The sequence below is a fragment of the Scyliorhinus canicula genome, unplaced genomic scaffold (assembly GCF_902713615.1).
Source record: "Scyliorhinus canicula unplaced genomic scaffold, sScyCan1.1, whole genome shotgun sequence".
Classification (NCBI taxonomy): Eukaryota; Metazoa; Chordata; class Chondrichthyes; order Carcharhiniformes; family Scyliorhinidae; genus Scyliorhinus; species Scyliorhinus canicula.
This window is the reverse complement of record NW_024055728.1, coordinates 5008253-5036003: the sequence shown is the minus strand read 5'-3', so window position 1 is coordinate 5036003 and position 27751 is coordinate 5008253. Positions and strand designations below refer to the sequence as shown.

Below are 27751 nucleotides of genomic sequence, written 5' to 3'. Positions count from 1 at the left end.
CGTAGGGAAGAAGTGTTGGCAATTCTGAACAAGGTGAAAATAGATAAGTCCCCGGGGCCTGATGGGATTTATCCTAGGATTCTCTGGGATGCCAGGGAAGAGATTGCTGAGCCTTTGGCTTTGATTTTTATGTCATCTTTGGCTACAGCAAAAGTGCCAGAGGACTGGAGGATAGCAAATGTGGTCCCTTTGTTCAAGAAGGGGAGTAGAGATAACCCCGGTAACTATAGGCCGGAGCCTCACGTCTGTTGTGGGTAAAGTCTTGGAGAGAATTATAAGAGATACGATTTATAATCATCTAGATAGGAATAATATGATTAGGGATAGTCAGCATGGTTTTGTGAAGGATAGGTCATGCCTCACAAACCTTATTGAGTTCTTTCAGAAGGTAACTGAACAGGTAGACGAGGGTAGAGCAGTTGGTGTGGTGTATATGGATTTCAGTAAATAATTTTATAAGGTTCCCCACGGTCGTCTATTGCAGAAAATACGGAGGCTGGGGATTGAGGGTGATTTAGAGATGTGGATCAGAAATTGTCTAGTTGAAAGAAGACAGAGGGTGGTGGTTGATGGCAAATGTTCAGAATGGAGTTCAGTTACGAGTGGCATACCACAAGGATCTGTTCTGGGGCCGTTGCTTTTTGTCATTTTTATAAATGTACTTGAGGAGGGCACAGAAGGTTGGGTGAGTAAATTTGCAGACGACACTAAAGTCGGTGGAGTTGTAGACAGTATGGAAGGATGTTGCAGGTTACAGAGGGATATAGATAAGCTGCAGAGCTGGGCTGAGAGGTGGCAAATGGAGTTTAATGTAGAGAAGTGTGAGGTAATTCACTTTGGAAAGAATAACAGGAATGCGGATAATTTGGCTAATGACAAAATTCTTAGCAGTGTGGATGAGCAGAGGGATCTCGGTGTCCATGTACATAGATACCTGATAATTGCCTCCCAGGTTGATAGGGTTGTGAAGAAGGCCTATGGTGTGTTGGCCTTTATTGGTAGAGGGATTGAGTTCCGGAGCCATGAGGTCATGTTGCAGCTGTACAAAACTTTGGTACGGCCGCATTTGGAGTATTGCGTACAGTTCTGGTCGCCTCATTATAGGAAGGACGTGGAAGCTTTGGAACGGGTGCAGAGGAGATTTACCAGGATGTTGCCTAGTATGGAGGGAAAATCTTATGAGGAAAGGCTGATGGACTTGAGATTGTTTTCGTTAGAGAGAAGAAGGTTAAGAGGCGACTTAATAGAGACATACAAAATTATCAGAGGGTTAGATAGGGTGGACAGGGAGAGCGTTCTCCCGCGGATGGAGGTGGCTAGCATGAGGAGACATAGCCTTAAATTGAGAGGTAATAGATATAGGACAGACGTCAGAGGTAGGTTTTTTACGCAAAGGGTTGTGAGGCCGTGGAATGCCCTATAGAACAGTACAGCACAGAACAGGCCCTTCGGCCCTCGATGTTGTGCCGAGCAATGATCACCCTACTTAAACCCACGTAACCAGTATACCTGTAACCCAACAATCCCCCCATTAACCTTACACTACGGGCAATTTAGCATGGCCAATCCACCTAACCCGCACATCTTTGGACTGTGGGAGGAAACCGGAGCACCCGGAGGAAACCCACGCACACACGGGGAGGACGTGCAGACTCCACACAGACAGTGACCCAGCCGGGAATCGAACCTGGGACCCTGGAGCTGTGAAGCATTGATGCTAACCACCATGCTACCGTGAGGCCCATCTGCAACAGTAGTGAAGTCGCCAATTTTGAGGGCATTTAAAAGTTTATTGGATAAGCATATGGATGATAATGGCATAGTGTAGGTTAGATGGCCTTTAGTTTTTGACTTCCCATGTCGGTGCAACATTGTGGGCCGAAGGGCCTTCACTGCGCTGTATTGTTCTATGTTATATGTTCTATATGAGACAGCATGCTCTGTGATCTGACATTGTTAAGGGCCTGGACTCGAGAATAAATAGGGACAAATTAGTGAAGAACTGTGCGCCGGAATCACTGCCCCACTGATCCTCCTGTCCCAGTATAGCTGCGATTTTGACTTTTAACTGACAATGTGGAAAATAGGCGAGATGTATCTCGTTTGTCAAAAGTAGAGAAGATCATATCCGATAAATTACTGTTCACCGTTACACCCCGATCCTCACAGCTTGTTGCAATGTAACATTGACATTATTCCAGTTGGCAGTCAATAATAACAAACTTAACGAGGCTCAGTTTGCGTTCTGAAAGTTAATCAAGAACTTCTGACAGTGCTGAAGGAGGGCAGTAGGCCCATCGAAAGTGCACTGAGCCTCTTAAAGAGCACCCACCTCGACCCACTTCCCCGTAAACACGGACACACCGTAGCTGCACATCTTAGGACAATGGGAGGAAACAGGAGCACCCGGAGGAAACCCACGCAGATGCAAAGGAAAAATTAAATTATTTGTGATTAACATGAAGGCAGTATACCCAGTAAGCATAAGGCCAACTAAGATTAAAAAGGCCCAGGGCAGCACGGTGGCACAGTAGTTAGCATTGCTGCCTACGGAGCTGAGGATCCGGGTTCGAATCCCGGTACTGGCACTGGGTCACGGTCCATGTGGAGGTTGCACATTCTCCCCGTGAGCGCGTGGATTTCGCCCCAACAACTCAAAAGATGTGCAGGGTAGTTGGATTGGCCATGCTAAATCCGTAATTGTAAAAAATAATTGGGTAATCTAAATTGCTAAAAAAAAGATTAAAGAGACTCACAATCACGAGGAAATAGTGTTCAGAAAATGTTCTCTATGTATTACAGCCGGTATTTGACAAAACACAATATCCGAACTAACGTCACTAAATCACGCAGATGCAGCCAGTAACAAATTCTATATACTCAGTCTATCTGAAGCCTCCATGTCGTGGGATTGTTCTATTTATTCATGCGATTTTTGTATCGTTGGCCGGGTTCAGAATTTAATTGTGCATAAATAATTACCCCTTGACCTGATTGTTTCGCTAGTGCATTTTAGATAGGATTTAAGAGTTAATTTCATTATTGTGGATCCGGGTGCATGCAGACGAGGTGAGTGTGGCAAATTTCCTGAGGGGTATTTAGTGAACCAGATGAATTTTATGATAGTGTAATTATCTGACATTTAATTCCAGATTTAATTGGAATCAAATGGCATCATATATCATTGTGGGATTTGAACTTGGGTTCTTCAAGTCTTATGCCTGATGTCTGGGATCCGAGCCCAGGTACAGTAGCCCCATCCCACTGTCTTGTATTCCTCATCGATGACAAAATGAAGGCTCATGAAGCTCGTCAGAATCTGAATAGTCTGTGACGAGCACTTCAACACCTGGTTTACCAAAAGCTCTCCAGCATAACCTGATACACGACTAATAAAATGCTGTCCACAGTACCGGATTAGTAATGTTTTAATAAATAAGAAACAGCGATATATTCGGATAATGGTTCGTCATTAGCAGGTCGGCCACATTCAGTTACCGTGCTTTGCCAAGTAAATTCTTCGAATATCTCGACTTATATCGACTAGCAGGACAAGCACAGCAGGTTCATGATAACATCACCACCTCCAGGATATCTGGATCCTGCAATTCACAACAATTTAATACTTCACATGTCATCTTCAGATTGTACATGTCATCTTCAGATTGTACATGTCATCCTCACATTGTACATGTAATCTTCAGATTGTACATGTCATCCTCACATTGTACATGTCATCTTCAGATTGTACATGTCATCCTCACATTGTACATGTCATCTTCAGATTGGACATACCATTCCCACATTGTATATGTCATCCTTAGATTGCACATGTCATCCTCAGTGCTTCACATAATCAGGATTCCGCTCCAATATCCGAAACGAAGATAACTCATCAGAGGGAATGCAACGTTTCAAGCAGACAATCTATGAGCCCTTTAGGAAGGACAGATAGAAATGCGCAGCATGTTCTAATGGCTCAGATACACAAATCACTAATATGTAGGCTTCAGTCAATTACTTCAGAAATATGCAACAGTTAACAGTTGTTCACTACTCGATTTGGCGATGCCAGGCGTTGGACTGGGGTGAGCACAGTTAGAACTCTTACAACACCAGGTTAAAACCCAACAGGTTTGTTTCGAACAAAACCTTTCGATGCACTTCTCCTTTCCCAGGACCTGAGCTCGCGTTTGAAACAAAGCTGTTGGACTTTAATCTGGTGTTGTAAGACTTCTTACAGTGTTCACTACTCGAGGAATTTTATTAAGTACTAGAGAGATTAAGTTCACTAAACCCACACAATTGATTGGATCTCTTTAGAGAATTTCATGTTATATAATGTTTCCATACACAGAGACAGGCCGAAACACGATGTAGATCGAATCTCGAGGAATTGAACGCGTATAACAGTCCGCAGCATCTGAAAAAAATGTTTTATTTTTCGGTCAATAATCGAGTGGGGCGTAATTTGCAGAACTCCTTCTTCTGGACAACTGTTTGATTGATTGGAATTTAAAAAGAAGATAATGTTTCTGCTCGAGCAGTGACCTAAATTCAACTGCCATCAACATGAGAGAAAGATTTATTGAAACAATACTAAATTCTGCAAAACTGTATTTGCCCCCAAATTTTCCGAAATGGACTGGGCGACAGCAGGTGTTTCTGAAGATAATAGATTACAGTGAAAACTGGAGGAATGGGTGGATTTGCTTGTAGTCAGTGAATGTAAGCGACGTGGTGTGGCAAGAGGCCCATTTTGGACATCAGAACAATATAGATCAGCCGAGACAGAGAACCATTTCTAAGCAATAGGTTCGTGTAGGCAGATGCTGGGGATGCAGCTTCATACCCATTCGTGGACGTGATACATAATTTTTATTTTTTCTGGATGGTTAAGCTGATATTGACTGAAGCATTTACCGTTTGTGAAACGTATAATCCTGTTGCGTTCTCTGACAGAAAATCTTCAGTTAAGACTGTCCGAAGGTGGAAGCCGCTGTGCTGGACGATTGGAGATATTTTATCGTGGACAGTGGGGCACAGTTTGTAATGACGAATGGGGCAATGTTGACACAGGAGTGGTTTGTCGGCAACTCGGTTGTGGAAATGCAATGGATGCGTCCCATGTTTCTTCTGGACCAGGATCGGGACCAATTTGGTTGGATGAGGTGCAGTGCTCTGGTGACGAACCATTTCTCTGGAATTGTTCCTCAGACCCCTGGGGAGAACATGACTGTGGGCATCATGAAGATGTCAAGATTATGTGTTCCGGTAAGGAAATGTTAGAATTGCCTCTTCCCACACTGCGATAGGGGTTAGTTTTCTCAAGGGCCTGAACATTGTAAAAGAGGATGGAAATATATTTATTTCCCTGATTATTCAAAATAAATGTGTAGCATTGACTTAAAGTCAAATACTGTGATGAGGTGGGTTAATCGTGGGGGAGACAATGTGTTCGGACAGTATTCTTTGTATTCTTTAGTGACAGCAGAATTCTTTATTGTCACAAGGAGGCCGCACAGTAGCATTGTGGTTAGCACAATTGCTTCACAGCTCCAGGCTCACAGGTTCGCTTCAAGCTTGGGTCACTGTCTGTGTGGAGTCCGCACATCCTCCCCGTGTGTGCGTGGGTATTCTCCGGGCGCTCCGGTTTCCTCCCACAGTCCAAAGATGTGCAGGTTAGGAGGATTGGCAATGATAAATTGCCCTTAGTGTCCAAAAGTGCCCTTACTGTTGGGTGGGGTTACTGGGTTGTGGGGATAGGGTGAAGGTGTGGAACCTGGGTCGGGTTCTCTTTCGAAGAGTCGGTGCAGACTCGAAGGGCTGAATGAGCTCCTTCTGCACTGTAAATTCGACGAAAATCTATAAACAGGCTCACATTAACACTGCATTTAATGTACTGTGAAACGTCCCTAGTCGCCACATTCCGGCGATAGTTCGGGTACACAGAGGGAGAATTAAGAATGTCCAATTCATCTTTCGGGACTTGTGGGAGGAAACCGGAGGAAATCCACGCAGACACGGGGAGAACGTGCAGACTCCGCACAGACTCCGTACAGTTACCCAAGTTCGGAAACGGACATGGCACCCTGGAGCTGAGGAGCCACAGTGCTACCACTGGGCTACTGTGCCGCCTCCTTAAATGAAGGATGGGTGAGGGAGTTTCCTGCGACCCCTTGCCTGCATCTGTTTTCTGGAGGAGAACATGGATGGGGCGGGCAGTTGTTGAAGGTAACGTGGCAGCTAGAAAATCAGAGGTAGAGTGGAATAATTTCATCCGCATCTTCTAGTCGACAATTCACCGAGTTCTCACTTGTGACATAGCGCTTGTATAAAAATAAACCGAAGCCAAATATCTGAGTTTACAACAAATAACGCAAATATCAGAAGCGTGAACTCACTGGATAAACAATAACATTCGAGGCTGAAGGTCACATAAGGTATTGGATAAGAATTGAAGTAGCTTGAGCAATAAACATGATTGATTATAATACATCAGACTTGTATTAATATACTAATCACTATAATTCGATTGATATATTGTTTGTCAGCCCACTTAATTCCTCGACTTGAATCGGGACACAACTTTTGCTCGGGGAGACTGGAGATCAGTAATGGTGCAACCTGGGAAACAGTGTGTGATCGTCACTGGGATTGGAATGACGCTAATGTGGTCTGTGCTCACCGGCACTGTGGAGTCGCAGTACGCATGCCAGGAGGCGCATATTTTGGCGAGGGTTCTGGGCTTATACGGAAGGACAGCTTCGATTGTAAAGGAAAGAGACAAACCTAAATGACTGCCCTCTGTCTGCAGTAAATCACCAGGGTTGCAGCCACATGAACGATATCAGTGTGATCTGTTCCGGTGAGTAGAAACCCACTGAGAAACAGAGAATTTCCGCTAATATTTCGAAAACTGAAAGAAACAAGTATTCACTTATTCTCTCGAAAGTGTCCATATCGAAACGTGACCTGACAGTTCCCAGATGTTGACTGTTTTGGACTCACTTTAATCTTATTCCCGTGTATTTAAAAATTACAAATTTGAAAATTTCAGCTTTTGTTCTGCAAAAGGACAGATGTGCTGCTAATGTGTTTACTGGCTGCGGTGTAAACGGGTTTCGCTTTCACATTCGACAGAAGCCTGGCTTAAAAACTAACCAGTCTTGCTTTATGTCACTAACAAGTGTCACGTCACGAACTACAAGTGCAGATAAACAACACAAACTGCTTCGTTAATAACAGTTCTTATTTTAGAGAAGGACTTTATTGGCGAAAGTCAGCTACAGGAGTAGCAATTTGCAATTGTCATAGGATCAGGGCTAGGCCATTCAGTCTCTTGAGCCTGTCCCGCCATGTAATAAGTTAAGGGCTGATCTGTGACCTAACTCCGCGTACCTGCCTTTGGCCATATCCCCAAATAAATTTGCTCAAGGGAAATATATCTATCTCATATTTAAAACTTACAACTGTTCTGGATACAAATGTGTTTGTGGGATAGAGTTCGAAACCTCTACAACGATATGAGTAAAGAAGAGCTTCCTAACATTTCTCCTGAACCGTCCACTCCTAATTTTGCAACAATGCCCCCTACTTTTGGAATCCGCAACCAGTGGAAATTGTTTACCTTTATTTACCGTGTTTTGCCCTCAATATCTGGAATACTTTGATCCGATGAGCCCTTGACCTTCTAAATTCTAACGGAAAATACCTAATTTTCTTAAAACCTCGTCCTAAATTCACCCCTGTCGTCCAGATATATGTTTTGTAAACCTATGCCTCCCTCCCTCCAAGGCTAAATGGCCATTCCTCTGATGCTGCCAGTACTCCAAATGGGTCGAACTAGGGTTTGATGCAGCTGCAGCATAACCGAAATGTATTTACACGCCAGTCTTCGAGCATTCCGTTAGCCTTGCTAATAATATTTTGCACTTGTTCGTGGTGTATGAATGATCTCTGCACTTGTATTTCCAAAGTTTTGGACGTCGACGTCTTTCCATTTAGAAAGTAATCTGTCAGATGCTTTTCTGGTCCAAAATGGATAACCTCACACTTGAAGACATTGAATTCCACCTGTCACAATTTTGCCCATTTGCGTCGTCTGCCAATATCTGCTATCATCTGCCATGTCGACAATGCCATCTGACTTTGTATCACCAGCAAATTTGGATATATGTAGTTCTGTGCTATCCACGTTACTGATGAATATTGTTAAGAATTGGCCCCAATATAGATCCCTGCAGTAAACCACGAGTCACATCCTGCCAATTAGAGTACCTACACATTACCCAATTAGAGACGCTCCCATAGATTGCAAATGTACCTTGTCCATGTGGAGAGCAGTCGTTCAATCGTGACATTTTCAATTACTTTCTCAAGAACAAGCGGGATGAAGCATAAATGCGACGTCTCGAGATTAAGGGGCTATTAAGCGTGGCCAATCCACCTAGCCTGCACATATTTGGGTTCTGGGGGTGAAACACACGAAGACACGGGGAGAATGTGCAAATTCCACACGGACAGTGACCTAGAGCCGAGATCGAACCTGGGACCTCCGCACCGTGAGGCAGCAATGCTAACCAAGGCGCCACCATGCTGCCTATCAGCGAATTAATTTAACATTTTACACATCTAAACTGAATGAATCTACCTGATAGAAATTCTGCAAGACAGTTTTATAATTCTGGTAGAATAATATATTTATTAATGTCAGATATGATTTATTTCCGTAAAGCATTCCAAGGCCAATAGATTATTCCTGGAAGTAGCCAGTGGGATGGCGATGGTTTCTGACCAAAACTCTAGTGACCGAATCACCATCTCCTTGCATTGTTATTGAAGGCCCTTTAGGATTGAGGTCCTATTCCATCCCCCCCCCCCCCCCCACCCCCCACCAGCAAAGGAAGATCGATCAAATTTCCGCAACCGGGCACGTAGTCGACAGAATCCTGGGGCAAATAATGGGATCAACCTATGGCCATCTCGACATTTCACCATCTACTTCTAATGATCAGATATCCAGTTATTTGTGTCTTTCTATTTTGATCCAAACAGGGAACCATGGACCTCGATTGGTTGGTGGTGAGGACAGATGCTCCGGTCGGGTGGAAGTACTGCATGGAGAGCAATGGGGGACGCTGTGTGATGTTCACTTTGGTTTAGAAGCCGCCAGTGTGATCTGTGAGCATCTGCAGTGCGGGGCGGTGAAGGACATCCCGAGATACGCTCTGTTTGGAAAGGGAACCGGTCCTATCTGGAAGGAGAACTACAGGTGCCGCGGGAATGAATCCCGGTTGTGGGAGTGTCCGCTTTCATCCGCGGAACAATTTAACTGCTCACACCAGAATGACGTCCATGTGGTCTGCTCGGGTGAGTTCGCTGAATCTCTCCAGACTGAGAATAAAGGGATGTTGACGCAGCACAGGAAGAAGGCGCGCGTTTCACACGGTCCATTCCGCTGTTCAGCAAAAGTAACTCAACCAGTCACTCCTCCCGCATTCGCCCACTGGACAAGCCAGTTTCTCTCCCATCATTCGTCAAATTAGCTTCTAGGAAACACGATTGATCCTTATCCATCACCTCCCTGCAATGTTCCTTCCAGATCTAATCCGCTTGCTGCATTAAATAAGGAAACAGCTTCATCTTAGATTACATCTCTTCTGCACTCTTTCTAGTTTAATAATATCCTTTCAACAATACGGTGACCAGAACTGTACTGTATTCCAAGTGTGCCCTCACTATTATCTGAGGCTGGTTTAGCTCACTGGGCTAAATAGCTGCCTTTTAAAGCAGACCAAGGTAGGCCAGCAGCAAGGTTTAATTCCCGTACTAGCCTCCCCGAACTGGCGCCGGAATGTGGTGACTAGGGGATTTTCACAGTAACTTCATTTGAAGCCTACTTGTTACAATAAGCAATTTTCATTAAATTCATTATCTTGTGCAACTTCAGCAAGACGTTCCAGTATTCGATGTTCCGACCAATGAAACCAAGCACGCTGAATGCCTTCTTCACCACGCTGTCCACCTGCGACTCCAACTTCAAAGGAGCTTTGGAGTACAGGATCTACTCCCATTTGGAAGCAAATGATGTATTGGTGAGAGGCAGCACGGTTTTGTGAAGGGGAGGTCGTGTCTCACTGACTTGATAGAGTCTTTCGAAGAGGTCACAAAGATGATTGATGTAGGTAGGACAGTGGATGTTGTCTATATGGACTTCAGTAAAATCTTTGACAAGGTCCGTCATGGTACACTGGTACAAAAGGTGAAGTCATACGGGACCAGGGGTGAGCTGGCAAGGTGGATATAGAACTGGCTAGGTCATAGAAGGTAGTGAGTAGAAATGGAAGGGTGTTTTTCTGATTGGAGGGCGGTGACTAGTGGTATTCTGCAGGTATCAGTGTTGGAACCTTTGCTGTTCGCAGTATATATAAATGATTTGGAGGAAAATGTAACTGGTCTGATTAGTAAGTTTGCAGACGGCACGAAGGTAGGTGGAATTGCGGATAGCGATGAGGACTGTCAGAGGATACAGCAGCATTTAGATCGTTTGGCGACTTGGGCGGAGAGACGGCAGATGGCGTTTAATCAGGACGAATGTGAGGTAATGCATTTGGAAGATCTACTGCAGGTAGTGAATATACAGTGAATGGTAGAACCCTCAAGAGTATTGAAAGGCAGAGAGATCTAGGTATACAGGTGTACAGGTCAGTGAAAGGGGCAACACAGGTGGAGAAGGTAGTCAAGAAGACTTACAGCATGTTTGCCTTCATTGGCATGGGCATTGAGTGTAAGAATTGGCAAACCATGTTGCAGCTGTACGGAACCTCAATTAGGCCACACTTGGAGTATCGTGTTCAATTGTGGTCGCCACACTACCAGAAGGATGTGGAGGCTTTAGAGAGGGTGCAAAGAGATTTACCAAGATGTTGCCTGGTATGGAGGGCATTAGCTATCAGGAGTGGTTGAAAAAACTCGGTTTGTCCTCACTAGAACGACGGAGATTGAGGGGCGTCCTGATAGAGGCCTACAAAATTATGAGGGGCATAGACAGAGTGGATTGGCGGAAGCGTTTCCAAAGGGTAGAGGGGTCAATTACTAGGGGGCGGAGGATTAAGGTGTGAGGGGCAATGTTTAGAGGAGATGTACGAGGCATGTTTTCTGCACAGAAGGTAGTGGGTGCCTGGAACTAGATGCCGGAGGGGGTGGTGGAGGCAGGGACGGTAGTGACATTTATGGGGCATCTTGACAAATACATGAATAGGATGGGAATAGATGGATACGGACCGAGAAAATTTAGAAGATTTTAGTTCAGACGGGCAGCATGGTCGTTCTTGGAGGGCCGAAGGGCTCTTTCCTGTGCTGTACTTTTCTTTGTTCTTTGTTCTATGAACCTGTACCCCGAGATCTCTTTGTTCTGTAACTATCCCCAACTCCCTACCATTAACTGCCCCAATTCAATCGACCAAAATATATCTCCTCACATTTATCTAAAGTAAACTCGATCTGCCATTCATCAGTCCACTAGCCCAATTGATCAAGATCCCTTTGCAGTCCTTGATAACCTTCTTCACTGTCCAGTATGCCACCAATCATGGTGTTCTGATGACAAAATGCACATAATGCGGTGATGTTGGCCTTGTCAGTTGTGGGAGAATGGCATTTCATGCTGCCCGCTGTGCTTATATTGCAACAACAGCTGCTCTTCAATACGCACAGCTTTTTACAGCAACGTGCTATGAGGCATTGCATATCCTTCTGTTGTGCACGTCTGATTACTTTATTTCCAACAGTCACTTCATATTCTCCTGTGTTACATGTTATCTGCCCTGTTGCTTCCATTGCACCAGTCTCTCGATGTCCTCTTGCAGTTTACATGTTCCGTTGTGGACTGCACTTCAAGCTTTTTTTTTAAATTGCAGAGTTTGAAATTGTAACCTTGATATCACGACTGGCTAATTGATATCTCTTTCAGGAAAATAATGACCATTTTGAAATGCAGAGTATCTCTTCTTTCATTGAAAAATAACGAATCCCGATTATTTAACACTGCTAGATGTTTCCAGTCAAACAGTCAATTGCCCATGCTTGCAGCATTCGTCCATTTGATTACTTAGCTTCCCTGATAATCCTATGTGACCCTTTAACATATATATATAGTGGAAGTCCAGAAAAACCACATCAGCCGTAGCACCCTCATTAAAACTCGCTGGCACCTTATCATCAAACTTCATGAATCTGATTAAATAGGATTTCTCCTTCAGTTACCGAGTTGCGTTCCTTTATGTTAATCCATATTGGTCCAATGGACTGCGAATTTTGTTCCAAATTATTATTTCGAATTATTTGCCAACTGGTAACGTTCCACGGAATAACCCATAGTAACAACGTAATACTTGCATAACTTATTTAACAAAGGATAAGTAAATACTGTATCTGCCATCACCAGCTGAGACGAATTGAAACAGTCTGTTTATTACCGACTATGCGAACGTACCCTTTGATGTGCTTAACGTTTTACAACCATGCTTGTAAAAATATCTATCTATCTACGTATCTATCTATCTATTAATCTATAATATATATATATATATATATATATATATACCCTGTCTTCTGTCTTTCTATCTATATACCTGCCTGTCTGTATTTTCCTGTTTTGCTCTTATTTCTTTATATTGCGCTTTTCTCCTCTGAAACATCTAAATTTTATTATGTTCACAATTGTATTAGCCACATGAAATATTCCTTTGGCAGATTTTCCTATTTTGTTTACTTCAAACACTCTATTCGTCCACTGGCCTATGGCGTTAACATAATCCAACACCTGGTTGAGTCAAGCTCCCATCATAATAATAATCTTTTATTGTCACAAATATGAAGTTACATAGAAAATCCCTTAGTCGACACATTCCGGCGCCTGTTTGGGGAGGCTGGTATGGGAATGGATCCAGCGCTGCTGGTCTTGTTCTGCTTTACAAACCAGCTGTCTAGCCCACTGAGCTAAACAGGCCCACCTGCGCCATGGAATCAAGTTGAAAGTGGCTAACTGCGCTGAAGCGTCAAAAAACATAATTTATCCTACAGTATTTTTGTATATCAGCACTTTCAAACTACTTTCGGTCATGTTGCACTCTCTTATTATTCTTACACAAACTGATAGGACGCTCTTTACTTCTGCGATGCCATCTGCATTTTACAAATTCCCAGCGCACTTGCTGTTTTCACCCAAAAATTACCTGCCGCTCCCCAATTCCTTGCGACATTCGTTGAAGCCTACTTAATTCGAAAGCAAATTAATCAAAATATCTGTCTCTGCTCTGTTCATCTGCAATGACATCCCAGCTGCAATTGGTCCCTAGCTCGCCAAACTGCTCCAGTGTCGTAGGGCTGTCTGTCTTCCCTCCATCACCATCTCGAAAGCAACTGTTCTCCCCCCTTTTATGCTCCCCAGTCATTCTGGGATTAATGAGGCTGCCGCTGCTGCTGACATACTGCTTGCTAGATTGTTCCCAGGTGCATTAAACACAATCCCAGGGATCATTTCAATCATTCAACTTGTTCCAGACACGGAGCAAGAATTTTCAAAGTGGCGCGATTTTGCTTGGCTGTTGCCAAGAAAAGACATTAAGTTAAAAATTCCGCCCAGGTCAGGAGTGACAACAAATGGATAAAGTTGCTGACCTTTAACACATTTTATTTAATCCTGTAGACACAATGTTGTCACTGAGATTGATGAATGGGGGAAACCGGTGTGAGGGGCGAGTGGAGATTTACTACAACCACAGTTGGGGCAGAGTCCAGGACAGCCTCTGGGACATGGATGATGCCAAAGTTGTCTGTCGACAGCTGGAGTGCGGCCGCGCGATAGCCGCTTATAATGCTTCAAAGTACGGCGAGAGTGAAGGTCCTGTGTGGGTGTATAATGTCCAATGTAGAGGAAATGAATCACATCTCTGGAACTGCAGCTCATTTGAGCGGAAACCGATTCTCAATAACAGCATCGGCGTCGGAGTCATGTGTTCAGGTAATAAATTAACTCTTACGGAAAAATGAGGGGGCATTTCCGAAGTGGGGTCCCCAAGCGTCAAGGGTTAACTGTGGTCCTTACTCACGCTCATTAACAGTGGAATATGTTTGCAGAATATGAGGAGACAGCAGTAAATGAACAGCAAACAGAGCAGTAAATGCTGTTGCGCCTTTAGCAACGCATGGATCAATTACATAATCAGAAATTAAATTAAGATTTATCCAAAAATTGCGACTTGTTACTGTGACTCATGTCTTCGTCAGAGGATGAGGAAAATCATTGTGATTGAGCGTGGGAAGGAGATGATCGTTAAGGAGGGGATTCAAATATTTTGATCAATCGTCTAAATCGTGCCCACAAATTATGCAGGAAGCAAGTTGTGATGCATAAAACGAATATTATGGATGATGATAATAAAAATAATGAAAATCTTAATTATTATCGCAAGTAGGCTTTCATTAACACTGCAATGTAGTTACTGTGAAAAGCCCCTAGTCTCCACATTCCGGGCCTGTTCGAGTGCACAGAGGGAGAATTCAGAATGTCCAATTCAGAATCTCTCATCCCCTTCTATCTCTCTCACTCTCACTATCTATCTCGCTCTCTCTGATGCGCGCTCGTTCTCATCGGCTCTCTCCCTCTCTTTTTCTCACTTTCGCTCCCTCTCTCTTCTCTCTCTCTCTCTCTCTTCCTCTCTCCCCCACTCTCTCTCTCGCTCTCTCTCGATTGCTCTCTCTATCTCTCGCTCTCTTTATCTCTCTCTCTCCCCCACCCCCTGTCTCGCTCTCTCCCTCTCTCTTCCTTCTTTATCTCTCTCTCTTCGCCCTCCCGCTCTCCCTCTCTCCCTCCCCCTCTTTCTCTCTCTATCTATCAATCTATCTCCCGCTCTCTCTCTCTCTCTCTCTCTCTCTCTCTCTCTCTCTCTCTCTCTCTCTCTCTCTCTCTCTCTCTCTCTCTCTCTCTCTCTCTCTCTCTCTCTCTCTCTCTCTCTCTCTCTCTCTCTCTCTCTCTCTCCCACTCTCTCTCTCGCATAAGAATATAAGAACTAGGAGCAGGAGTAGGCCATCCTACCCCTCGAGCCTGCTCCGCCATTCAGTTAGATCATGGCTCATCTTTTGTGGACTCAGCTCCACTTTCCGGCCCGAACACCATAACCCTTAATCCATAAATTCTTCAAAACACTATCTATCTTTATCTTAAAAACATTTAATGAAGGAGCCTCAACTGCTACACTGGCCAAGGAATTCCATAGATTCACAACCCTTTGGGTGAAGAAGTTCCTACTAAACTCAGTCCTAAATATACTTCCCCTTATTCTGAGGCTATGTCCCCTAGTTCTGCTTTCACCCGCCAGTGGAAACAACCTGCCCGCATCTATCATATCTCTTCCCTTCATAATTTTAAATGTTTCTATTAGATCCCCCCTCATCTTTCTAAATTCCAACGAGTACAGTCCCAGTCTACTCAACCTCTCCTCATAATCCAACCCCTTCAGCTTTAGGATTAACCTAGTGAATCTCTTCTGCACACCCTCCAGTGCCAGTATGTCCTTTCTCAAGTAAGGAGACCAAAACTGAACACAATACTCCAGGTGTGGCCTCACTAACACCTTATACAATTGCAACAAAACCTCCCTAGTGTTAAACTCCATCCCTCTAGCAATGAAGGACAAAATTCAATTTGCCTTCTTAATCAGCTGTTGTACCCGTAAACCAACTTTCTGTGACTCATGCACTATCACACCCAGGTCTCTCTGCACAGCGGCATGCTTTAATATTTTATCGTTTAAATAATAATCCAGTTTGCTGTTAATCCTACCAAAATGGATAACCTCGTATTTGTCAACATTGTATTCCATCTGCCAGCCCCTAGCCCATTCACTTAACCTATGCAAATCCCTCTCCAGACTTCCAGTATCCACTGCACTTTTCGCTTCACCACTCATCTTAGTGTCATCTGCAAACTTGGACACATTGCCCTTGGTCCCCAACTCCAAATCATTTATGTAAATTGTGAACAATTGTGGGCCCAACACGGATCCCTGAGGGACATCACTAGCTACTAATTGCCAACCAGAGAAACAGCCATTAATCCTCACTTTTTGCTATCTATTAATTAACCAATCCTCTATCCATGCTACTAACTTACCCTTAATGCCATGCATCTCGCTCTCTCTCTCTCTTTCTCTCTCTCTTTCTCTTTCACCCTCTCTCCCTCTCGGTCGCTCTCTCGCTCTCTCTCGCTTTCTCTATTTCTCGCTCTCTCTCTTCGATCTTTGTATCTCTCCCCGCCTCTCACTTATTTGCTCTCGTTGCCTCTACTACCCTCGATATCGCCATCACTCCCCCCCCCCCTCCCGTCCATTCCCCCTCCACTGCACTGTACAGCGGAATATCAGTCAACATGGAAACAGACCAATTAGGAGGAGTCGGCAACCCGGTCCATCGAGTCCGCGCTGATATTTAATAAGATCAATAATGGTCTTATAGCTGCCTCCTGCCTCGTTCAGATACCATTTCACCTCCTTGTTTATCAAGATAGAATCTATCTCTGTCATAAAAATACAAACACTCCGCTTCTTTACAGATAGAAATTCCCAACGACTCGTGAACTTCAGTTAGATACGTGGATTACACTTAATTTAAAATATCCACGTAGTTCTATATTCTCCACTAAGTGTAAATACTCTCTCCTTTTACCGAGCTTTCACGATCCCCCAGTACATAACATTAAGGCTCTGATGAACATCTCAGCAGTAGATGGGTTGAGTTTCTAGAGAAGGTCACGGCCTGAAAGTTCAACTCCGGTGATCTCTTCACAGATGCTGTATATTTTGAGAAATTTCTGATTTTTCCCAATGTGAACTACTGAGTGGAGAGATCACGTGAAGTTCACGTGACAGAAATGCGCAGCAAAAAGGAACATTGGAAGTTGTTAAATCAAAAGAGTGTAAGTGGCGTGATTAATAAGAACACATGCAGTTGCTGGTAAAACTGTACAACCAGAATGCAGCCCACAAGGCAGCACGGTGGAGCAGTGGGTTCGCACTACTGCCTCACGACGCCGTCCCCGGCTCGAGGTCACTGTTCCTGTGGAGTTTGCCCATTGTTCCCTTGTTTGTGTGGGTTTCGCCCCCACAACCCAAATATATGCAGGGCAGGCGGATTGGACATGCTAAATTGCTACTTAATTGGAAAAAAATGAATTGGGTATTGCAAATTTATATTAAAAACAAATGAATTTAGCCCACAGAGGCAAAGTGGGAAACAGACCATCGCCGAGGACAGGTGGAGGAGCATTATAAATGTCTGTATATTCAGCAATCTTTCTTTTCGGTAAGTATAGATCGATGGTCTGTGTAATCTATCTATTCGAATGTCAGAGGCGGATCAGAAATAGTTGAGCTGCACATCATATCGTTCAAATTGAATGATGAAATACACATGAGGAATAACATGTTTTACTGTATTTCTTTCTATCAGAACACAAGCAGCTAAGGCTTGCTGACGGTGGAAGCCCATGTGCTGGCCGTGTTGAGGTTTATTACAATAAGAAATGGGGCTCAGTTTGTGATGATTCCTGGGATTTAACCGCCGCTCGACTGGTTTGCAAACAGTTGGGTTGTGGAGATGCATTGCAGCTGACACTTCCTGCTTCTTGTGGACCAGGCACTGGGCCAATTTGGCTGAATGAGCTGGATTGCTTCGGGAACGAATCTTTCCTCTGGGATTGTCCCAAAGCATCACGGGGAAGTCATGACTGCAGTCATAAAGAAGATGTGAAGGTCATGTGCTCAGGTAAATGTGATCTCAGTAGTTGAATATTCTTCAGTGCCCAGTGAAAATTCGAACAGAAGATATTTTAGTGAATTAGAGTGCGAGAGATAGAGAGAAAGTAAGAACAAAGAGAAGATAAACTGGCAATTTGGATCATCCCATGTGCACACCTCTGTCCCCAAAATATTACTTAATAAACCCCTCTCGATGTTTCCTTAAACTCCTCATTGTCTCTCCTATGTACTGTTCTAAGTTCTCCTCAAATACATCGGCACCATTCTCCACAAAGGTTACCCATTCCAAGTACTAATTTGATCGGGTTCTCTGGGCAGTGCGCAAAATGTTTTCATACTTAACATAGATTTAACTCCACTAATTGGGCGGAGGGGGGGGGGGCTATAGATCCCTCTGTATAACAACATGCATTTTCTCTGCGAAATGTCGACTGTTATTTTCCAATGAGTATGAAGCATCTTTAACAGCTCCACAAAAATTCACAATTGACCTGGCCTTTGGTGTGTATTATTGTTTTTTGTGTATTTTGTGCATTTGTGCATTGAATACACATCTCAGTTTCCTCAGTTACAGCTTGACATAATTTTTCCGATTGATGGTCCAAATGTTCGATGTCAATGTACACTTTCGGCGACCACAGGGACAATCCAGGTCCAATATTTTGCTCGCCGAAGTTACCATTGTTTTGTAAACATTTTTCAACAAGTTCTATTGATAAGTCAGAGTGTCGAGCCTGGTCGAAATCATGTTGATAATCATCCTGCCGAGCTTCGCTGCATTCCCCGGCTAACCATCCTGCAAAGTTTTCAAATGATCAACGGCGGGAGGTCGTGCAAAGGTTTGCTGAGGGGATTCGTGCCGATCATTCTTGATTGTATAATTAAATTTCAGCTCATTTGCTGTTACCGATATGAAGTAATGAAAGCAAATGCTGAACACAACGACTGCAATTCGTATAGTGTGACTCAATGTAGGTTCAACATTCACCAGTCAATCTAACTCCATGTGTGTGTGTGTGTTTAATTGATAGAGCACAAAGAGCTTCGGCTGGTGAATGGAAAGCATCGCTGTGAGGGGAGAGTGGAAATATTTTACAATGGGATCTGGGGAACATTGTGTTCTGACAATGTGGATAAGCGCGATGCTGAAGTGATCTGCAAACAGTTACAGTGCGGTCCCCACATGTCCATTAACTATGACGCTCGCTCATTCGGTGAAGGATCCGGTCCGATTTGGCTCGATGAGATAGACTGTGGTTCACATGAGTCAACACTATGGCAGTGTCAGTCAAACCCCTGGGGGCAACACAACTGTTATCACCGAGAAGATGCAAGTGTTGTCTGTTCAGGTAAGAAAATTATGTGAAAGTACCGGCCTGGGACTGGACTGGAAACAGTACGAAGTCTTGCAACACCTGGTTAAAGTCCAATTTGAAATCACTAGCTCTCGGAGCGCAGCTCCTTCATCAGGGAGAGATGATGACTTCCCTGATGAAGTAGCTGCGCTCCGAAAACAAGTGATTCCAAATAAACCTGTTGGGCTACAACCTGGTGTTGCCAGAGTTCTGAGCAGGTCAGGAAAGACATTGATCGATGTTCGGATGTCATTGTAAACATTGGTATGTAATAGAATCATCATGTTTCTTTTCGCAACAGAATCCAGTGTGATAGAGACGGAGCCCCACAGTTCACGGCAATGCACTGATCAAACAGGTATTTGGAATTTTGTATTTTATCTACTTCGTTTGAATTGTATTCCTGGCTTTTATTATGTGGACAATAATAACTGATCTCTTTACCAGGTTCCGGGCTGAAGGTGCGGCTGGTTGGAGGTAACACCAGGTGTTCCGGGAGAGTGGAGATATTGTGTAATAACACCTGGGACACTGTATGTGATGACTCCTGGGATATGGCCGATGCTGATGTTGTCTGCAGGCAGCTGGATTGTGGCCTGGCTCTACAGGCTCCGGGTGGGGCCGCGTTCGGCACGGGTGACGGTGCTGTCTGGCTCGATGAGGTGAGGTGCACCGGAAGCGAATCCATCCTCTCTGACTGTCCATCCTCAGCCGCAAATCAACCTGATTGTCATCACAAGGAAGATGCTAGTGTGATTTGTTCTGGTAAGGGTACGGCACAAGGGATGGTGGGCGTTGTTGCGGAACGGGAGGCTTGGAATTTGTGGTGTTTGATATAACTCTTCGGAAAAATAAAACGCATGTTTTATTTCAAGGAAATTCATAACGTGTTGTCCATTACTTTTGCATAATACATTCCTCATGGCCAGAATTACCGCAGAGATCTCCTCCCACAGCTGCAGGTACTTATTACGAACACATATCCTTCGTATTTGCGTTAGCATCCTACTAGTATTGATTTTTTCTTGTTGATGTTTTCTTGTTGTTGATAATTTCTTAAGATTATATGTGTGGCTTCAGATCTTTAGAAACATTAAGAATATCAGTTGGCGTCCCTGTGTTAAATCGTCTTCTAACCTTTCATTAAGGACAGGAAGCAGAAACCACTTACACCCCGGTAGTGATCTGCATTACCCTGGGAGTCCTGTTAATCTGTGAGTTGATCGCACTGCAGCTGGTAATGCGGAAGAAGTCAAATAGAAAAGGTGAGGTCGCAGTTATCCTGGTGCATTCATATTGGATCTCGCATATTGATTCATATACAGACCAACCTTTAGTTCATTGGCCATTTGAAAAGACTGTCACTTCTCCTTGTTTGAAGCTGATTTAAAATCTTAATCTGGTTTTGTTCATTGGTTTTGTTCACGTCAGTAGTCGACTCAGTTGCCTAAATGTGCAAATTCTAGTTCGCAGTTAATCTGCCCGTACATAAGATGCTCCTGCCTTGGATCAGAAAATTTCAGTAAACCGTTCTGGCTCCTGTGATCCGATTCTAATCACTCTTCTTCCTTTATTCAATTAGGTCATTTATACGTGTGTATCCGTTCCACTAGTGCAGGTTGTCGGTAAGGTTGCTAACCTCGAGCTCCCTGACCGGAATCCATCAACACCACGGTAGCACAAGTGATTAGCACTGTGGCTTCACAGCGCCAGGGTTCCAGGTTAGATTCCCCGCTGGGTCACTGTCTGTGCGGAGTCTGCACGTTCTCCCCGTGTCTGCGTGGGTTTCCTCCAGGTCATCCGGTTTCCTTCCACAGTCCAAAGACGTCCGGGTGCGGTGAATTGGCAATGACAACTAGCCCTTATTGACTGAAAAAGGTTAGGAGGGGTTACCAGGTTACGGGGGGAGGGTGTGTGAGGGCTTAAGTGGGCGGTGCAGACTCGATGTGCTGAATGGTTTCCTTCTGCGCTCTATGTTCTATGTCTATGTACTATATCTGCAATATGGCAATTATTTGTAATTTGCTGAATTAGTCAATGATTATTCCGCATCCTAACGCAATTATTGCACTAATATCCCAAACATCAACAACCTGCCGTTCGAAGTAAAGGACAAATTTGTTCTCACGCAGATGTGTCACTTTCGGCAACATCACCACCTCAATCGTGTTTCCCACCTGATGCTGTCGTCAGCGATCAATCACGGTTTATGTCAATGTCTCTTCCAATATATTCCCATGTCAATCAGAACCAATCGATCTTTCCCGAATATTAAATTAAGTCATTTTAACTTATATGTCATCTCTTTGGATTCAGATAAATATGTACAGATTCAGAACACATCTCTCTCATACAATGGTACAAAAAACGACCTGCACAGTTAGAGATCTCCACGCTCATGTCCGCCTATACACACACATATGTACGCATACACACAGACACATGTATGCATATACACATACATGTACCACATATACATGCATGTATGCATATACAGACATATGTGCGCATGTACGCACACCCATGTACCCTATATCAAAAACGAGATGAAAATCGCTTATTGTCACGAGTAGGCTTCAATGAAGTTACTGTGAAAAGCCCCAAGTCGCCACATTCCGGCGCCTGTCCGGGGAGGCTGGTACGGAAATCGAACCGTGCTGCTGGCCTGCTTGGTCTGCTTTAAAAGCCAGCGATTTAGCTGAGTGAGCTGAACCAGCCCCTGGTTATATACTCACTCATGTACGCATTCACACACATGCACGAATATACACACATGCACACACTCACTAACTCATTCATGTCTAATGGTACAAATGGTCTCTCTCCAAATCTATATATTTGTCCCTCATGCTCGCTCACACGCATACAGACACTGCTACAAGCACACTCACCCGGCCTCTTACACACAGAGACTGTTTTCACACATGCAGTTTCACTTGCACACACGTCCATAACTCATCTCTCCTGAAAACAAACACAAATACACACGCTCGCACTCACTCTCATGCACTTATGAAATGACTCACTCACGTACACGCTGTCTCACTAATTTGCTCATGTGCATATACACACACCAACAAATACCCATGCACACTACCTCTCACTCACACTCTATCACACACCAAAACATACTCATTCCCTCTTCCACACATACAATAAGTCACACATACTCGTTTCAACACGCACATATTATCTCTGAAATTCACACTGTCTCACATAGACATATACAAGCAGTCATAGATTTACTTCGTTACACATTATCGTATTATTTCCTCAAACCTGTTCATTCACACACAGAGAAACGCTCAGAAACGCTGTCTCCCTCCCTCTCCCTGTCTCTCTCTCTCTATCTATCTTTCTATCTATCTATCTATCTATCTATCTATCTATCTATCTATCTATCTATCTATCTATCTATCTATCTATCTATCTATCTATCTATCTATCTATCTATCTATCTATCTATCTATCTATCTATCTATCTATCTATCTATCTATCTATCTATCTATCTATCTATCTATCTATCTATCTATCTATCTATCTATCTATCTATCTATCTATCTATCTATCTATCTATCTATCTATCTATCTATCTATCTATCTATCTATCTATCTATCTATCTATCTATCTATCTATCTATCTATCTATCTATCTATCTATCTATCTATCTATCTATCTATCTATCTATCTATCTATCTATCTATCTATCTATCTATCTATCTTTCTATCTATCTATCTATCTTTCTATCTATCTATCTATCTCTCACACACAAACAGACACTCGGGAACAGGTTATCTCTTTTTCCCTCTCGCACGATGACAAAAATAGCAACATATACAGTTACACTCACATAAAGACACGCACACACACTCACACGCACACTCACGTACACCCACACACACGCACTGACTTACTTGCACAGATGGACATACACACACGCTCTTCGTGTCTTGTTTTCTCTTCTGCTCTCTGTCGAATAGGCACATAGACATAAACATCGCCAGTCGCTCCCTCACAAACATATGTGCTCACTCACACACTTGCAGAGACATCGACGCCAGTCTATCTTTCTCTCCCGCTCTCGCTCGCTCTCCCACTCACACAAAACAGTAACTCGCACCGGCACTCAATCTCAGACACCCACAGGCAGTCACTGGTTCACTCGCCGAGACACGAAATGTATCTCCCTTTCTCTCTCCCTTGCTCGCGAACTCTCCAACTCGTTGTATCTCCATGTCTCAGACACGCAGGATAAAATTATGTAATAACATACCATCACATTCAAGTTAACTGTTTTGGTCTCTTGATTATCGTCGCTTTGAAACTTTCTTTATTTTCATTCACAAATACTAAAGGCGGTGCAATGCAACAAATGAAACGCTCCGTTTTCATTCCACCAGGTGTCGTAACTGGCGACTGGGTTTCACCAGTAGCTTTGGAACCGGCAATTTATGAAGAAATTGACAATATCCCTCCTGGAAAGGAGTCAATCCATACCCGTGCATCAGGTTTGCATTTTCAATTTTAAATGCACTATACACCGGACAAGTTACTGTTTAATTGTAACACCATTGAAAGTGCTCGTATGCAACAGCGTCATTTCAGTGTTCTGTACACAACGAGAAGAACAATGGAATTGGTGAAGATTGTTTCTGCCCATTTTTGCTGCAAGGGTGTTTTGTGTTCCACTTCTTAGTAAATAGCGACCTGAGCGTTTGTTCTTATTTGCATTTCCTCAGCCCAATGGCTTCCTGATGTATCTAAACCAGTGAACAACACACACCTTGTTGATGCAACATGAAACACTTGCAGTCTTCACGTACAATTACCAAATGCATGTCGACATACGTACTTTGAATGATTTACATCTTGGCAATAATAATCTGGATGTTACATAATGCTGGAGAGAAATCTAATTGGATTGTTGAACAAAGTGATTTCGGTGTACAAATATACTAAACACTAAATATATAGGTACAGATAACGACACCATCAAAATTAAAACAAACGTAAGCATTTATTTCGAGATTGATGTGATTGTGATTTAAAGACGTTAAGCAGAACCACCAAACAATATCTGTTAGGTAGCATTTGGAGATTTGGCTACGGTTCTGGTCTGAATGTTATCAAATTCAAATAAAAACTAACAGGGGCTTGTGCAAACCAATTGCAAAGATGCTCCACGGGCGCATTCCAGAATAACTGACGTGAGAAGAAAAAATTCTTCTGATTTTACCGGAGATAATTCTTTCCCCAGTCACCATTTAAGTGCTCTAAAATAAAAGTGAGGGAGATCGTTGGGGTCAGGATATGATTCTGGAGAATGAAAGCCTGCAAACGGATATTGTAATAATGGGTTATATTTGAAATTATATATATTTTTCTGTTACACAATACACTACATTACTAATTGGGATGCACTATGTGTTATCCTGCCTATTACAGGATTGCAGCTAAATGTATTGTTTATCTCCGGTTGTCCTGATCTGATGCTGCTGAATCTTCCTCTTCTCACTGAATTGCCCACTGTGACTGTTCCCAACATCTTGTTTATTCACAAACACCAGGGAATTATATGGGCACTGTGAAATGATTGTTATCTCTCCTCCAAGGAACACAATGTATCTGTGTTGTTTTCCACTAAAGTGTTTCCAGGTGATCTATATATACAATTATAATCCATTGTCCTTTGTCTTCAACAGATTCTGCTTCCATTGACTCCCTGAATCAGATCGAATATTACACCAGTCACAGTTTGGGTGACACGGATTCTGAATCAGAAAACGGTAACTGGCAATCGGCTAGTGTTCACGATGGGTGGATTCTCAATTTCTAGTTGATATGTTCACACTTTCAATCCAGAATAAGAATGTAAATATCGCAAAGAGCAATGATCCACATCCTGGAGAAGTTTTTAATTTAACTTAAGCAAATCGGCAAACATACTTTATGACGAAATGAACTTCATAGAGATCGCTGAATGTTGTACAGAGATATAAAACATTCCATTCATGTAGTTTTCCCCCAGGAAGTGAGAAGTGAAATGTGGGCGCAGATATTTATTTGACTTGCATTCATTTATCCCTGACCCGACCATATGTTATTGTCCATCCCGAACGGGCCTGCCCTGACAATTTTAGCGGGAATTCATGATTAAACGGAATTATTTAAATCTAGATTCACATGTGCGGCAAAGCAGATCAAGGTGGCTGATTGCTCTCCCTCATGGGACAGGGGGCAGGAATGAAGCAGATTATTTAATACACATTGGACATTAAATTTCTATTATTTATTTAATTCAAATTTCACTCTGTGCCATCGGGTGATCGAAAACGGGTATGTACCGATGACCCTGGGGTTCTAGAGAACTATTTGTGTTGTGACACGGTAGCATTGTGGAGAGCACAATCGCTTCACAGCTCCAGGGTCCCAGGTTTGATTCCGCCGTGGGTCTCTGTGTGTGTGGAGTTTGCACCTCCTCCCCGTGTGTGCGTCGGTTTCCTCTGGGTGCACCGGTTTCCTCCCACAGTCCAACGATATGCAGTTAGGTGGATTGGACATGATAAATAACCCTTAGTGACCAAAATTGCCCTTAGTTTTGGGTGGGGTTACTGGGTTATGGGGATAGGGTGGAGGTGTTGACCTTAGGTAAGGTGCCGAATGGCCTCATTCTGCACTGTAAATTCTATTCTATGACACCGCTCTGCCACCACCTCTCAAAATGTTACCGTCATTCGTTGGAATCCAGTGACAATAAACCACAAAATAAAAATGCAAAGTTGACGTGGCACAATGATTTTCCAATCGATAAACTCACTGATCCTGCAGACCAAAATAGTCCACTCTCTGCCTTTCTCTTTGTTGGTGGATTACCATTCTAGGGAATCATCCTGATTATTCAAGAAGTATAATTAGCTGCAGTGAAAATTACCATTCTCTTCTCTGTTCGCTTACAGACGTTGATGATGACATTGAGGCAGAAACTGTTGACTCCAGGCGCCGACACTTACTTCTCGATCTCGCTGCTGCTGATCTTTCAACGCTGACAATTTCTGGTGGTGATGCCTCTACTCTGGGTGAGATAAGCCTTTGATGCGTCCCACAGCCGAGTTCCATGTGGCAGCAATGGGCAAGCGAGAGGGTGCAGGGGATTCCCATACCATGTCGTTTGCAGGGAATTCCCGTACCAGCCTCCACGAACATGCGCCGGAATGTGGCGACTGGGGGCTTCTCACAGTAACTTCATTTGAAGCCTACTTGTAACAATAAGCGATTTCCATTTCATTTCAATTCATTTCATGTAAGGGGCTGGTTTATCTCAGTGGGTTAGATAGCTAGTTAGCAATGCAGAATAAGGCCAGCAGCGCTGGTTCAATTCCCATACCAGCTTACCCGAACAAGCGCCGGAATGTGGCGACGAATGGCTTTTCACATTAACTTCATAATTGTGACGATAAATGATTACTGTATATGTAGTCCATTCCAGCCGGATGTGGCACAGAACCGTGTTAATGTCAGTTTCTGTTGTCATTCGGCACAATTACATTTCGCAAATAATGAGTTGATTCATCAAATAAGCTTATCCTTGTTCAGTGTAAAACACCGAGCAGGAAATCCTTCCAGTACTCATTCTGAGTCTCCTGACCCTGAGGGCGCATCTGTTGCAACCCAGCGGGACAACACAACAATGCTGGTGGAAAGCAATGTTATTTCATTCTGACACCAGACAAGTTCTACACCCTCAGGCTTTTACCATGCATAAACCGCCGGAGCGCCATCTATCTGGCAGTCATCCCATTATTAATCCAACTTCTCTTTCTCCACACAGTAGACAGCACTCAGACCCACGGGTATTGCCCTTAACCGGCTTTTATTCAACTAACAGTTGAAAATACCAGTATGTTTACATGTAACTTGTAAGGTTTGTTTGAATCATAGTGATTTTATCCTTAAGGCCGTTTCTCTGCACGTTTCAGGTTGAATGATGAAGCACAAGTAGACACCATCCCAAGGCATGAACAAAGAACAGAGAAAAGTACAGTACAGGGACAGAACCTTAGACCCTTCAAGTCTGTGCCGATCATGTTGCTCGTCAAAATTAAAATTGTCTATACTTCCTGGGTCCGTGTCGCTCAATTCCCATTCGATTCATGGATTTGTCAAATGCCCCTTAAACGTCACTATCGTCCCTGCTTCCACCACGTCTTCCGGCAGCGAGTTCCAGGCACCCACTACCATCTGTGCAAAAAAACTTGCCTCGTTCATCTCCTCTTAAACCTTGCCCCCCGCACGTTAAAACTATGCCCCTTTGTAATTCACCCCTCTTCCCTGGGAAAAAGCCTCTGACTATCCGCTGACTATGCCCCTCATAATTATGTAAACGTCTATCAGGTCGCCCCTCAACCTCCGACGTTCGAGTGAGAATAAACCGAGTTGATTCAACCACTCCTCATAGCTAATGCCCTTCATAGCAGGCAACATCCTGGTTCATCTCTTCTGCTCCCTCTCTAAAGCCTCCACATCCTTCTGGTAGTGTGGCGACCAGAATTGAACACCTTCTCCGTGTGGCCTAAC

At 43.6% G+C, this 27751-nt stretch overlaps 1 protein-coding gene across 1 annotated transcript; it reads left to right on the top strand.

Annotated features, from left to right (window-relative positions):
• Positions 1–1117: 1117 nt before the first annotated feature.
• LOC119960739 (deleted in malignant brain tumors 1 protein-like) lies at positions 1118–27197 on the top strand (the record flags this gene model as incomplete). Its single annotated transcript, XM_038788353.1, has 12 exons — positions 1118–1129; positions 4974–5274; positions 9058–9372; positions 13712–14026; positions 17512–17826; positions 18851–19168; positions 19476–19532; positions 19622–19939; positions 23578–23685; positions 24880–24963; positions 26134–26253; positions 27154–27197. Coding segments are annotated over 12 exons (2268 nt in total), but the record flags the coding sequence as incomplete, so codon positions are not given.
• Positions 27198–27751: the final 554 nt, after the last annotated feature.